Source organism: Lissotriton vulgaris, chromosome 2_1, assembly GCF_964263255.1.
Source record: "Lissotriton vulgaris chromosome 2_1, aLisVul1.2, whole genome shotgun sequence".
Classification (NCBI taxonomy): Eukaryota; Metazoa; Chordata; class Amphibia; order Caudata; family Salamandridae; genus Lissotriton; species Lissotriton vulgaris.
In genome coordinates this window covers 1,102,889,193-1,102,904,825 of record NC_141687.1, presented here as the reverse complement: position 1 = coordinate 1,102,904,825, position 15,633 = coordinate 1,102,889,193, and the positions used below count along the sequence as shown (strand labels likewise).

The following is a 15,633-nucleotide window of genomic DNA, read 5'->3' as shown; positions in this document are numbered from 1 at the left end:
TCCTCTACGCCACTAATGTTAAGCCATGCTAAACAGCAGCCACATTGGTGTACAACATGGCTAAAATGCATTGGCAAAGCCTAGAACTCTTGTAAAGGCAAGACCTATTTGCTTTGTCAATGCTTGTTAAAACCTGTATACATCGCTGAGGTTTAGATTGCAGAACCCGCAAACACAGAATAAAAAAACATAGAAACAGACTGTGGAAACTCCTATAGACAGTCATAAGAGGTGTGATTTCACCTAAAAAGAAGGGGATTACTTTCAGAGACTTTCAGGGACATCGACCAGCAGCTGATAGGCTTCTTAGCTGAATTTACATTTTGGAAACCAAATATGTCAATACCATATAACGGTACCATATTAGGCCATTCAGCTGTCATAAGGTCTACAAACCCTTTACTGAGACAGGAACAACACTTTTTTGGCAGACAAGGTTTACTTTTCTTATGCAGTTACAACACATTTCAGTAGCCTCACTGGGAGTACTGAGACATTACAGAAAATCGGACGTTCTTTTCAAACCTCTCAGGGGGCCTTCTGTGCTTTCAGTGGATGGAAGCTGCACCGTGAAGCCAGTCTGCTACACTTTCAACAACTCCCTAGAGAGGGCTGCCATTCTTCTATTGAACTGTACAAACATTTATGGTGTGCTATACTTCCAGGCCACTAAAAAAACATGGCTGTAATGTTTGTGCCAGCTTCTTATAAATGCTCTGTGGGGGTGTAAAGAGAGCTGCCAATTGGCCTAGTGCCTTGAAGACTACAGCAAAAAAAAACATCGTTTATTTTAGATGATGCCTTAGATTCTGGAATTTAGTCATATCACGTTCATCATTACAAGCAAGGTTCTGTTCAATGAATGCTGATAGCTATTAAAATGGGACTGGGTGAAATGAGGCCCCATGGCATGGGGCCTGTCAGCGGGTGTGGGTGGATATAGGTGAAGCCGATAGGCTGCTTTATTTGAAATCAAACAGCTGCATCTTCTACTGTCAGCTAGGCCCATAAGTTCTGCTCTAATGGATGTGAAATTAGTAATAAAACACCAGGCCTCTGTCCTACAGAACTGAGAAACGTTTAACACAAGACTGTCTGCACTGATGTCAGGAAAATACTGAAGTATATAGTATGAGAGATATAGGGAGAGGTATTTTTTCACGACTAGAAAATTAGACAATTAAAAAGTCTAGTATTTATGAAGCAGAAAAAATGGCATTGCATTGCTTCCTGACTCTAAAGTTGCCGTAGGCATGTTTCTTTTTTAGCTTGGTATATAGTCTTATTTGTGCTAATGTACATGTTCTCATCCTTGTGGCCTTCCAATATATGTGTTCTCTTAGTCTAAAGGGCCTGTCTGTCTTCGTGGCCTGGCCTCAGTGTCCCAGTGTTAATGTCCTTGTGTCAGCATATCCTTGACAATATGCAGTTTCAGAATTACCATCCACTGTACCTCTGTAAATAAACTCAATTGTCAGAGTCTCCATGTCAGCATCCCATGTCAGCGTTCCTCTGTGTTCCTTCCGCCATGTGCTTATGTCTTTGTATGTTTCTGTCACTGCCGGTCGATGTCCAAGAGTTGGGGTCTAGCTGACATTTTCAGCGACTTTGGGTCAGCAGAGCGAGGGTAACTTTGGGGTCCAGAATTGATTATTCCGCACCGTGTTTATGGGCAGTCACTCAAAAGCTCTTAGCACACCGACACCAAATGATTCAGCTCTTTACAGATTAAACAGCTTGAATGCATTGCCACAACTTGTTTAGCCTCCAATGCCTTTCACTGGCTGGCAGGGTGTTATAATTCAGTTCCCTGACTTTGGTCAACAGCATCATTCTTCAAGAAGCACTGGTCCACTTGAAGGCTGGATATAAAATGTATAGCCCTCATTGGTACCTCCTTTTCCTGGACAGGGTGGGTTAAAAGTTTCTTGGAACAAGAGGAGCTCCTAGGGGAGTACATTACTACATTACTACTAGTCACAGAATCCAAGTAGTGAAATTATCTCCTTGGATCTAAGAAACATTGGGGCATATTTACAGGGGCATTGCGCCATGTGTGCTGAATTCCTCCATGATGAGCGTGCCCTCGTTTGCTTCTGCCCCCACGATGCTTTCTCACCCAAGTGTTTATTCCCTTCCATTGCATGTTGCTCTCTTTGTCACCCATTTGCTTTTCTACAACCCCCTCCACGCCCTCTTTGTTGCTTCCCCCAACCTGTGCCCTCCATGTAACTTTCCCCCATCTGTGTCCTCCATGTTGCCACCTCCTACCTGGCCCCCCGGGTTACTTCTGCCCTCCCTCACCCACGTATTGCTTCCACCTTCCTGCTCTAAAAAATAAACACCTTTGCTTGTTCCTTGTTATTTTTATTTACCTATCCAACACGGATCTGTAAATAAAAATGTAGAAAAGCATTCAGGTCATTTTGTAGGCATGCATATGTGTTGTGCATGGCATGCATGCCTACAAAGTGACACTGGCGGTCCCACCATAGGCTTTATTTCATTCTTCTTAAGCCCTGGTGCATAGCATAGCTAAAAAAAAACACTGGTAATGCCAATAGGTCTCAAAAGTGAGACCAATTGGCTTTGTTAAATCTTGCTCTTTTGCACCATTGTCTAGGGCCAAGAAGTCAAGTGATGTCACAGGGGGCCCAAAAGATTGGATTGCTCCTTTAAAGTACAACAACCATTGCCAAACCCAGTTGGTCTGGGTTTCATTTGTTATATTATGTTAACATAAACATACACAGACACTGTGATGGTGGTGACAGCAATGGAGGTGATGGTAATGACGGCGATGGTGGTGGTGATAATGGTGGTGACAATGGTGCTAGTGCTAGGTGTAATGGTTGTGGTGGTAGTGTGAAAATGGTGATAGCAGTGGTGTTGGTTGTAATGGTGGTGGTAAAGCTGATATATGTAAAAGTGGTAGTAGTAATTGCTCACACTGGATTCCAGAGAAAAACACTGTAAAAATGCCTACTCCAGTAAAATAAAAAATACAAAAAAAGGATTGGTTTGGATATGTAATGCATATACGAGATAAAACATTATGTGTGACGACTGAATATATTTTCCATTTGTAAGATAATCCCTTAGTCATTGCAATGCAAGTACTCCAGTGGATGCAAAATCATACACCTAAAAGGCAATAGTATTCCATGAGAGTAAAAGTCCTCTGTGTGGACCCAAAGACTATTCTATATATAGTTTTAAACAAAATATTAACAATACATCTTACAACCAAGCTGTGCTGACAAGCGGCCCTGGGAACGACTTCGAAATCAGTGTCCTCTTTCCCACCAACTTCATGAGCACTAGCAGTTTACACAAACCTGTATCATGTTTTTTAAGGGAGCAACACTGCAAGAAATAGAGAACAAACTAAAGAGACAACAACTGGAACCAGCCTTTGCATTGTTGTGTTGCTTTTTTATTGAGTAGTTTGTGGATTCAAGGGGTGACTGTTACAATAAGAGCATGCATGCATATGCAACCAAGATATCTATACACATGACAACACTGGAGCATGGGTGCAATTGGGCAACATTTTAATGTCCCATTATTTCACAAATCTATATGGAATACGCATATTGTGCTGTGTTGGACTCTGGTTGACATCATCCATGTGATCTCAGTTAACTGTAAGACCAAAGCTGTTTTGTGTTGATGGATCCATTAGTTCTCATCCTGGCTCTCATCCTGGTTCTCGGCCTGGATTCCACTGTTCAGGAAGGAGCTGATCCTCTCACGCACTTCCTTCTCCAACACTTGCATCTGGTCCTTGACACCAACAGTGTACGGCCCCAGCTTTTGTTGCAGCTCCTCAGCCTTCTGTAAGATCATTTTGTTGATATTTTCACCAGCGGGCGCGATTGACTGGCTAAACTCCTCGATCTTCTGGTTCATCTGAGTGTTAAACTCCTCTATATATGGTGCCACGTTCTGGCGGACATCGGCCACATTCCCGTTCAGTTTCTCTTTGATCTGGTCAGCAGAGGAGAGGAGTTGCTGCCTCAGGTCTTCGGCACTCTCTGAGACCTTGGTGCTTAGCATCTCTGCATTCTTTCTCATCTGGAAAGCCATTAACTCGATCTGTTCGTTTAGCTTTTCCTGGACATCCTGGGGGTAAAGGGCCAGGTTCTTCTGCAACTCCTCAACGCTCTGCTCAATTTTGAGCTTGAGCTCATCTGTGTAAGGGGTCAGCTGCTCTTTCACCTGCTCCACTTTATCGTTGATTGTCTGCTGAAGTTGAATGGTGTATGGAGTAAGAGCAACCTGGACGTTGCCCACATTTTCTTGGATCTTGGCCTGAAGCTTTTGTACAATGGGAGTGAGCTGCTGGCGAAGTTCCTCAGCATTCGCCTGAACACTAGTGCGGAACTGATCGGTGTAAGGATTCAGCTTCAGCTGCAGCTCCTCAATGTTCTTGGCAAGCTGCTTGTGGACATCATCAGCAAAGGGCGCGACCTTCAGGCGGAGCTCCTCCAGCTGCTGTTGGATCTGCTCGACGAGCTTCTCGGAGTCCTGAGTCAGCTGAGCATGGAGATTGGTGGCGAACGGAACAAGCTTGCTCTGAAGATCACCGGCATAAAGGCTGACCTCCTGCAGGTTACCTTGGATAAGAGTGCTATTTGAGGGGAAAAAACATAATCAGTTTGGATCCTGCTTTATGCATTTAAAATGCTTTGCAACATAAATGTTTGAAAAGTGGCACATAAAATGTAGTAATATTAGATCTTACAGCCAAATTTAGAGTTTGGAACCTGTGTACACCAAACAAATGTGACAGATATCCCATACATTTTATTACCAGGGCTGGACTGGCCATCGCGAGCACCAGGTGTTTCACCAGTGGGCCACCAGAGTGGGGGCTGATTTTGGACCCCTGGGAAGCCGTTTTTGTTACCGGGTGCTAGTTTTGCAGAATTGCTGCAATTTCAGCCGACTGTAACAAAAGCTGCAGCAGTGAGATGAGAGTGGTGCTTCCAACTAGCATTTTGAGGCCGGAGGGGCTGTTTGACAGGGCCGGTCTCGGTTCCCAGTCCGGCCGTGTTTATTACAAGCGCATTAGAATATAATGCACAACTATTAGGCAGACAGGATATCTGTCATGTTTGTGATGGAGTACCCATTTACAAACTCCTAATAAGGCCCTTGGGAATTTTTCAGTCATTATATTATTTCGAGGAGAGGGTGAGGCTAGTGAAAACTCTGCATCTTTAAGAGAGACTTCATCAGAGACTTTACAACCTGGCCCACACAAAGATAAAACTATCTATCGCCCCTGAGAAAAGGGCCACTAGGGATCGAGGTTCTTGGAACTATCCCAAACAATTCTATGACACCTACACTCCAACTTACCTATGACTCCATAGAACTCCAAAAAACCTGTGACCCCATCAGAGCACCCAGAACTAAGCCTTCTTACAAACTACAACGAATCAGCGCCCACAGAATGAACCTCCTGTAGACCAACATCCCATCGGAGCCCACTGAACTAAGGTCCAGTAGAACTATAACAGGACAGGCGTGAACCCACTAATGCCCTGTATCTTTCGCTTTATGTGATAGAACAAGTAGAATGATATCCCATCAAAACCCACTGAACTCTTGTATCATTGAATGAAACTCCTTCAGAATCCATAGAACTAAGCCTTACAACTATAACCCATCGGTGCTCAACGAGATAATCTCACCATGGCACGTTAACTCATGGAGCCTTTTATATCAAGAAACACAAAAAATATGTATGAAGATAAATCAAAAACAACACCAGACCCTGCCATCATTACAGTATTTCTGCAGCTCCACTGTCATTGGTACCCGTTTTGTAAAAAAATGAGAGGGTAAAAAGCGAGAACCTCACATCCAATAGTGCTCCACAAATGGGGATAGCTTACACCACACTGGCATTAGTTGCTTTAACTTTGTGACTAAAGACTCTAATTCCTGGTAACCAGGTCTAGAATGGGCGCACTACCTTTGTTAAGGGTAAAGTAATAATAAGAACAGGTATGTACAAATGGTGCATCCAAAGGGTAGGAGAAGAGGTCGGCTACAAGACAACCCCACAAGTACTCACAGGTGAGTACCTAAGCAATATTTCTAAACTCCTTCCTGAGCACACTAGATATATCAGTTATTGAATACTCATAGTAGTATTAAATATAAACATTATCTTCATAGGTACAGCTTGTTTTGAACTAATCACTCCAAAATATGAACAATCAATCAGTGTTATATAGAGTCCATAATATGATCATCAACTTCGTTCTTCAATTAGTGGTCCGGCAAAAAGGCCTTGAGATGCGTTCATTCAATCAATAATCTCCAAAGCGGCTTCTTTGGAGATTATTGAACTGGAATAAACGCATTTTCAAGGCTTCTTTGTTGGATCATTGGTGGAATGAACACATCTCAAGGCCTTTTTGTTGGACCACTAATTGAAGAACGAAGTTCATGATCATATTATGGACTCTATATAATACTGATTGATTCTTCATATTTTGGAGTGATTCGTTCAATACAAGCTTTACCTATGAAGATAATGTTTATATTTAATACTACTATGAGTATACAATAACTGATTTATCTAGTGTGCTCAGGAAGGAGTTTTGAAACTTTGTGACTAAGGTGCGGATTCGTGGAGATTCTTCTTACGAGTGGGCCCATCCTAGGTTCTATGGCCATATTTACCAAATGATGTTAAGATGGTGTCAAACAATATTTTACTTCTCAATAAGATACAGGCAGTATTAGTAATTGCATCGACAATTATGATATATTGACACAACTTGTGTGGGGATATCTGCAATAAGGCTACATGGAGGCTTAAATAATAGTTGGACTTGGTGGAAGGCTATGTAGCAAAGAGGCTTTGCAAAGCAGTATCGACCAATAGGACTTCAGAGATACTTATTTAAAAAAATGTTAGAGCAATGATATTTAACATCAATGGTTGGTAGAAGGATACTCAATGGTATGGGCTAGGGGATAGATATCAATATTTCTGGATCGTCAAAGAAGTATTGAGCCATCTAAGTTGGTGAAGGGATAAAAGTGGTGGTTAGCAGAGGGTTGCATTTCAGTGCGAGCTGGAAGAGGAATAGGCAACCATGTGAATTGGGGGAGCGATATCTAGTTATGTAGACTGGAGGGTATCTAATCATGTGGTTTGACAGAGGGATATCTGACCAGGTGGGTTGGCGGAAGGATGGTGCTAGAATAGGGTAGTCAGAATATCATAGGGCATAGGTACTGTGCCTTAAATATTGTTTACAAAAATATCCTTCTAAGTTAGTATTAGAAAATCCACACCCACTGGTATGATTATTTTTTGTAACGATGTTTAGGATAGGATATTTATTTTAGACACGATTTTTGACTATGATATTGTGACAAACAACCACCTAACAGTAGAGGCTGGCAGGAGGTTAGTTAACTTTGTGTGTTGGTGGCATGATATCTAGATAGGTTGGTTAGCAAAAAGGATATCTAACTGTGTGGGTTGGCTGGGGGATTTCTAGCTTCATGAGGTGGTAGACGAGCCAGACTAGCCACGTGGTGTAGTAGAACAATATCTGAAAAACGGTGTTGGCAGAGGAATAGCTAAAGGTCTGGACTGACAGAAAGACATCTAGTTGTGAGAGGTGTCGCAGGGAGATCATGCTGTCTTCGCGGAAAGTGGAATATCTAGCTATGTGGGTTGCTGGAGTGAAATCCAAGAATGGACTGTGCGAATAGATTACCAGAAAAGGGGCGTCCTAAATGCCTAAACAATGGGGGTGTATCACAAGCCGCTGCGGCACAGGAGGGGTCCCACCCGCTCGGATGTTTGTATTTTTGTCAGATATGGGAGTCTCTGGGTCCCCTAGACACATTTTTCAGGGGTGGTACATCATTTTAGGTTACACCAATACACCATAATGGGTCTAGCACACTAACCCCCATGGCGTCTGCCCTCGCTTACTTCAGTTGCTTGCTGATTTCAGACTGTTGAATCTGTTCCATAGTCTCCTTTGCATTGCTGGTCAGCTGAGTAAAGTAGTCCCAAAAGGCATCCGCCACCTTATCCGTGCTCATGCGCGCCTGAGACCCTGTGGACAAAACACAGTAAAATTCTATTTAATGATTCAATTGAAATCAAACAGAACCCCATTTATATAAATATTTGTTTTCGGTTACTATAGAACGTAGAGCTAGTGAGGTTGCACATCAGACTATTCGAGTGAATTTTCCCAAAGTGAGAGTACCCTGGCCAGGGTTGTATATCTGAGTGCTCAGCCATGGCTAGAGGCGGTGTACACAGAACATTTGTGGGGCCCAATCTGAGGTGTGTAATCTCCAGAGAAGTCTGCAGACCGTTATACCAATGCAGGGGTCCCCGGCCTTAGCAGCATCTGGTCAGCTCCCGAACTGTAAGGCTTTAGACACGCACCCCATTCCTGTATCAAGCTGTAGTGTGCCGATTTCGATGTAAAGATCACCGCACGTGCAAGTCTCGGGATAAGTTCAATATGTATCGATCCTGGAGACCACAGTGTGGGAGCACACCGAATAACGTCACTCTGAACAATGGCGCAGTCTCGGGGATTCTCCCCTCACATTCCAGAACACCTACGTATTCCACGTTCAGATTCCACAAACTAACATACGCTTAAAGCTACGTTGCTACTTGGAGCTCTACAAAGTCTGTCCTCAATAAACATGTAAAGTTGGAAAACAAGTCCTCTTTTATTACACATGGGGGCTGAGGAGAAAAAACAACGTATTCAAAACGAGTTCTACATGTATGCGTATTTGTATATATGTGTGTGTGTGTGTTTGTTTGTGTGCGTGTGTCTTTGTGTGTTAAATAGGAAGCAGAGAACTCTGGGAAGTTTTCAAATTTAGGTGGAGAGCAGCTCCTATATAGAGCACCCTGAAACATCAGCGACACCCTGCATTTTCTCATCCCGCAGACTCAGAATGTCGCTGGTGTTGCAGGATCTTCTCTCCACCTAAATTTGGGAACTACCCAGAGTTCTCTGCTTCCTATTTTACACACATATATATGTATATAAATATACACACACACACACACACACAAGGTGTTCTGTCACCTTTGGGGATGTAGTAATTTTAGAAGCGTAGTTTGTGAACAGTAATAGGCTTACTTTTGTATGGGTAGGTGCTTTCCTCCTAAACCTGCCCCACATTTCTCTAAACCTCTCACATTTTGATTCAAGTATTTCCATTTTTCTAAACATTCCATCTTTCCTTCCAATATTTGCTACTAAAACGTGATAATGAGGGTGGAGAGGTGTTCACAAAGAAGACCCTAGAGGTGGCTGTGTCGACCCGTTGGTTAATGAATAGCATTTTAGAGTACGTAAGAACTGCTGTAGTACTCCTTTACGAACTACCAAATGCGATTTATGAATGGGCAACTCTGTGTCTTTTGAGGTCCCTGCTGAAATTTCTTGAGTAATGAGAATAGGAGTTTCCTATAAAGTTCCTTAAATGTATACTACTGAGAACTGTTGCCAGTAACAGTTAGCTACTTGTCTCGCAAACAGCATAGTCAATGCCAATTTGATGAAGAAAAATATGTCACCCTTTAGGTTAAAAAAACTGCGGGCCAGTCGGCTAATAGCCAAGAAAGTGTTTTACCCCACTCCATGTTAGGAAGACAATGACAATTGAAAAGGAGACGTATAGATGAACTTTTTCTAACTCAGTATCTACTTACATTGATAATACAGCGCAAGTCAACATTATGGAGTGGCTAAATGTGCAGGTTGATATTAAAGCTTCAAAGCAGTGACTCCCCACCACAAGTATGGCTTCCCAAGGGTGCAGTTCGCTCAAGTACACATAACATCAGAACATGGACATAAAAACAGGTCATTTATGAGCTGCATGTATTAAAGAAACAGAAGTGTAAATACCTGTAATGGCTAAAACAGCCAGTGTGATGGCGACAGCTTTCAGGAACATCTTGGGGATCAATGAGGCGTTCAGTTACCAGGAAACTGTAAAAAAAAGGATGAACATGAATTGGAGAATCACAGATGCCCTGGGCATGGAAACCCTGATCCACTGAAGTCTATCCTGGTTCACTGTCTCCTTTGTCCTGAAGAAGTTCTGTCCATGAGAACAGACACTAGTCAAGCATGTCAAATATAGGCCGAAACAGTGTGCCACCCGAGCTTTTCAAGTTTTAGTCAATTTTGGGAACCCCCTATACGCACTGCTAGAGATGGCCGCTTTCCCTACGTGCTTTATTCTCAAGTACCCCACACAAATCTATAAACACAGCACATGGGCCTGTCGCTTAAACTGCTTTTTACCAGTTTTTTCTATAGGGACCACGTCACTCTAGATCACCCTCTGAAGAGCCATGCTTCAGTGCGCTGACTTGGGTCCTGCAAAAACGTCTGACATGCCTAAGGATGTCCCTTCATGATCCCATCCTCCACCTTAGTGGATCCGCCCCTCCAAGGGGCCATTCCTCAAAAGGCTTTCTCTGCAGTGTCTTGCCTGCACCTTCACCCACCTACAGAACTCTATCTGTAGCTTCGAATAGCATCTGTTATCACGCATGCCAAAACAACGCGTGGCTTAACAGCACAGTCAATACCACAACTGCATGGTTACAAGGAGTTCCATTACAACGCAAGTCATTACAACGACTTGCTTTAGCGAAGTGCTGGACTTTGGAATTGTTTAAATTACTATTCCAACTCCAGTCGGTGTATCAGTAGAAAAGGTATTGGACTTAAAATCCAACACCAGTCAAACACCGCATTCCCAAAAGCAAGTCGTTGTTATGACTTGTGTTGTAATGGAACTCATGGCAACATTGCAGTTGTGCTACTGACTATGTTGTAAAGACACAACGCTGTAACGCCTGCGTTGTAATAAATGTTTCCCGTCTCTTTACCACATAGCTCCTCTCGCAAGCCCTCCCCCCTTTCCCTGTGTGGTCTCTTGCTACAGGGGCTCTCTCTCAGGTTCAGGGGCGTAGCTACCATTGGTACAGCAAGTGAAGTGGCACCGGGAACAAGCTTTCCGAGGGACCCATTGAACCCTGTAAATTACTATATTTTACTATGCCAACAGAAGTCAAAGGGGGCATTTTCCTTGCTTACACTAGGGCCATTGGTCCTTGCTACGCACCTGCTCAGGTCCCCTCTCACTGCAGTGCCCCTACCGCTAGGATAGCTCCTTAAAGACCTCCCGCCTCAAAACAGTGTCTTCCCCCCAGAACTCCTTGACTTGTAGCTCCACCCTTCCAGCGCCCACTTCTCAGGTGTCCCCCTCACTGCAAGATCTTGTCTCACAGGTGGCCCTCTCATGACCCCCCAACCCCATCTCTGTCGTATTCCAGGCCCCAATGGTCCCTTCAGTCAGGTGCCCTCTTGTCTCACCTCTGCTGGTCGTGCAGCTCTCTTCCTTCACCTGATGTTCACACCGGGTCTTTCTTGTATTTATACCGGAGGAGCAGGCCTCTTCCCAGCAAGGGTGTCTGGAGGGGGGGGCGGGGCGGTGACGACACTGAAGCGCGTGCTGGACTTTAGCTGCTTCCACCGTGGCGCCTGTCAGCGAGGCCTTATCTCCGGGCAGGGACAGGGACTCTGGCCTGGCTGGGGCTGTGTTTGTCCACAGAGAGCTTCGTCACCCGCGGGCAGGTGCTCGGGACTTTTGAGAAGGGGTCAGCGGCGGGGGAAGGTGCAGGTTGTGTAATAATATCTTGGCCCGCAGCAGCAGTTGTTCCACTGATTAACGGTGTTACGAGATGCTGCAATTCCACATTATGCCTTTTGTTTGTTTTTGGAAATTTTCATGTTTCAAAGTTTTTTTATTTGCAAGTGCCTTTTGTTTTTTTAGGAGGATATTGTCCCGTCTTTTTATTGTACTGTGTCTCTTTTTATTTCCCCACGTCCCTTTTATTAATACCACGTAACCCGTCTCATGTCCCGCCATACAAAGAGAACTGCACACACCTGAGGAGCTCTTGTATTGTATTGTAATTGTATTTATATAGCGCTTACTACCCCTGACAAGGCGTTGAAGCGGCTTTTTCGGCGAGTAGCACGCTACTCCGGTACCCAGAGAGGATTAGTGTTGAATTAGTATAGTGAAACATGCAAGTTCATTTTAAGTGGTGGATAGGTTAGTCAGTTATTTGGATTTTGAATGATAGCAGAAGGATAGAGGAGGAAAAAGGTTTGTATTTATATAGCGCTTGTTGATGCACACTATTCAGGAAGCCCATAAAGGATTAGTGGTGAATTAATTTGGTGAAATATGAAGTAATTTCAGTGGCGAATATTAGTCAGTTATTTGGAGTGAGAAGGATAGCGGAGTGACTCTTGTTGAATATTTTGAACCTGCCGGCAGTGGCGTAAAGCAAAATGACGCCTTTCCACCTGCAGAATAGGATGAGGGGCCCATATGTCACAGTTAATCATTGACCTCGGGGCTAAATGGGCCGTTGAAAAGTTATGGCCCCCTGGAATGTTAGCCCCCCACCCCTGTGCTGCAGGGGCCTGCGTTACACCCCTGCCTGCAGGGGTCTTTCTTTGCCCATTTGCACTATAAAGAATTTGGGGTTTCTCGTTCACCCCACCCCCAGAGATCTCGCTTGTCCCTTGAGAAGTGTGAGCACCTGGTACAATGCTTGTGCTTTCTTTGCAGTTTGTGACTTGTGCTCCTTTTACCTCTGCGATGGGTAAATCAAACCATAGGACCAGACTGCAAGTAAATGTAAACAAATTTGGAGTCTACTCACACCTGACATGGGAGTAGCATAATTACTCACACCTGGCATGGTTCAAACAGAACTCCCACCTGAAATGGGATGAGTGACAACTAACCCCACCTGATATGATACACATTGAGATCCAATCACACCAGACATGAGCCTGACACAGTAAGTCCTACCTAGCATGGCGCAGATTACTCAGACCTGAAATGATCCAGGCTGAGAACTACTCATCACACCTCACATGGAACAGACTGAGAACTACTCGCTCCAGGCGAAGGGCAGAGGAAGGACTACTCACATGGGATAGAGTGAGAGGTCTGAGTTTGATGGCGGAGCATTGGTCTAATCTTTAGCAACCCCACTAGTTACATACAATGAGTCGCACCCCAGATCTTCTGCCCCATCCGTCCAATCTTGCAACAATGTAATAATGTAATCTCACCTTACAATTGGCGGAGAGCTTTGGTCCTGGGAAACGTGCTAGACTGAACGTGCTCAGGATTCGACCCAAAGATGGTACGTACCCGGATGTGCAGCCTCTTGCCCTTTTTTCAGACCGGGTTCAGACCAGGGGGCTCCACTGTGGACAACATCATCACCCTGTCATACTTAGCCCAACAAGCAGTGGCTTATCAAACCCTGCCGCTTTTTGCCTGCTTTATTGACTACTCAGCAGCCTTCGAAGGGGTTGATCGCACCATCCTCTGGCAGAAATTGGCATGCTGAAATATCGGTCCGTCTTTACTACAAGCCATTAGATCGCTGTATTCACGAACCTAGGTAAGGATCAAACTCTCGAGCGAGTTTGCCACAGAGAAAATCACCACAGATTGGGGGCTAAAGCAGGGCTGTGTCCTGGCCCCGATGCTTTTCAATTCATATACAGCTGACATGGGCAAAGCCCTGCACGGAGCCACCTTAGCCACCCCCCGGATCGGGCATACAAAGATCCAACTGATGCAATACGCTGACGAACTGGTTCTTTTGGATCATACCAAAATTGGCCTACAAAAAGCACTCACAGCGCTCACAATCTACAACGCCTAAAATAAGTTGGTTGCTAACCCAACCGAATCTAAAATAGTGATTTTTGGCCACTACCCGAATATAAAAGTGGCCAGGTGGAGGCTGGGCCCGCTTCCTTTGGACTGTGTACAACATTATAACTATCTGGGGGCATGGCTTAGCAAAACGGGCCGCCCATGGGTCCACCTCCACAAACTGCAGCAGAAAGGGAAAACATTCACCTACGCCCTCTACAAATTACACGCTGCCCTAGATAGTCCAACAACAACGGCCATTCAAAGAGTACTAAGGGGGAAACTACTACCATCCCTCAACTATGCGCAACAGGCTTTTCCAGGAAAATCTGCGAATGACCTAGAAAAAATACACGGTACAGCTTACAAAAAGCTATTTTGTCTACCAGTCTGCACCAGGAACAACTTAATTTGTCTGGAATTTAATCTTAATCAACAAAAACTGGAGGAGATGGTGACCCTGAGCAAATACTTTTATCAAACAACGGCGGAGCTGGAGAACTCTATGAAGGCCATTATAAAACGCATCTTCCAACAACCTGGCAAGCCTTGGTTTGGTTGTCTCGCCTCTACCAAAGACCTCCTGCAACTTGCAAAAGAGAACCGGGACCCCAGCATAATCAAGTATTCCACTATTAAAAGGACAATAAAAAAGAAAGTACGTCTACGTTCTCGCACTTTGGATATGGAATCCTTGGTAGCATGAGGCTTCCATGAGACCCAAAGCCTCCCACACACACTCCCCAGCCTCAAACCTCATCTTACACAGGCAGTGGAGAGACATGCCCTACTTAGAATCCTAGCTGCCAGACTACATCCTCTCCCTCTTAAAGAACTATATCCAACCGGGAAAGTAAGGTCAGCCATCAAGGAGTGCTGCCTTTGCAACTACAAACAAGAGTCCTTGGCCCATATTTTACTCTGCTGCCCGGCACTGCGTTCAGTCCGCTGAATCTACCTCAGGACAATCCTCCTCCAACTGAGCACTCGCACAGCAAAGGAGGCAGTCCATCGCCTCTACACGTTGGACACAGTGAAGCATATGGCCAACTTTGGCAAATTTGTCCATTTCACTCTTATAAAACTGACGGACACCTCCCCCTAGGCGGCTAGGTGGGCACTGCTGGGGCTGCCGTCTGGCCACTTTTTCACAACAGACTTATTTGACATAAAAGACTGATTATTACTTGATTGTTTTTATCTAATATAGCAAAGGAGAATTTTAACATTGTTGTGCACATACACTTGCTCTTTTAGATTTTTATATGTTTACTCTGTCATTATATAAGCTGTATTTTTGTAATGGTTTTAAGCAACCACACAAATAAAGATTTCATTCATTCATTCAGCTGTATTATTCTTACACTGTCTGCAACATCTGTGTTTATGAGCTGTGAAGCCCTAGCCAACCTTCGTCCCGGCCTCCAAGCCTCCAACAGTGCACCCACCCAATCCGCACAGGCCAAGCAAAAAGCAACACTCTGTTACCCTACTACACTCATTGCTTTAAACGGGCAGGCGCCATTAGGTATTCAGTATCTGGACTTCTTACATTTGGACGCCCTTGCCACAGCTCACAGGGGTGTTGTGTGGACGGGGACCAAGACTCCAAGCCTCAGAGGCACCGCGGCCGTCCCTTGCCACCAAGGTCACGCCTGCATCAGCTCGAACACCAGGAGGCGTGTTTTAAAAACTCCTCAGGGCTTCAGCAGCGCGGGACGGCCTTGCCACAGCTCACAGGGGTGTTGTGTGGACGGGAGCAAGGACTCCAAGCCCCAGCAGCACCGCTGCCATCCCTTGCCGCCAACGTCACATCCGCATCAGCGCAAGTGCCAG

The 15,633-nt window shown here is 44.7% G+C and overlaps 1 protein-coding gene across 1 annotated transcript; it reads right to left on the bottom strand.

Annotated features, from left to right (window-relative positions):
* Positions 1–3,414: 3,414 nt before the first annotated feature.
* Positions 3,415–11,450, bottom strand: APOA4 (apolipoprotein A4). The gene is made up of 4 exons (XM_086956802.1): positions 11,418–11,450; positions 9,936–10,019; positions 7,976–8,102; positions 3,415–4,633 (listed from the first exon to the last, which is right to left on the bottom strand). Exons 2-4 carry the CDS (start codon positions 9,982–9,984, stop codon positions 3,682–3,684), a joined length of 1,128 nt encoding a protein of 375 aa, XP_086812928.1. The 5' UTR covers positions 9,985–10,019; positions 11,418–11,450; the 3' UTR covers positions 3,415–3,681.
* Positions 11,451–15,633: the final 4,183 nt, after the last annotated feature.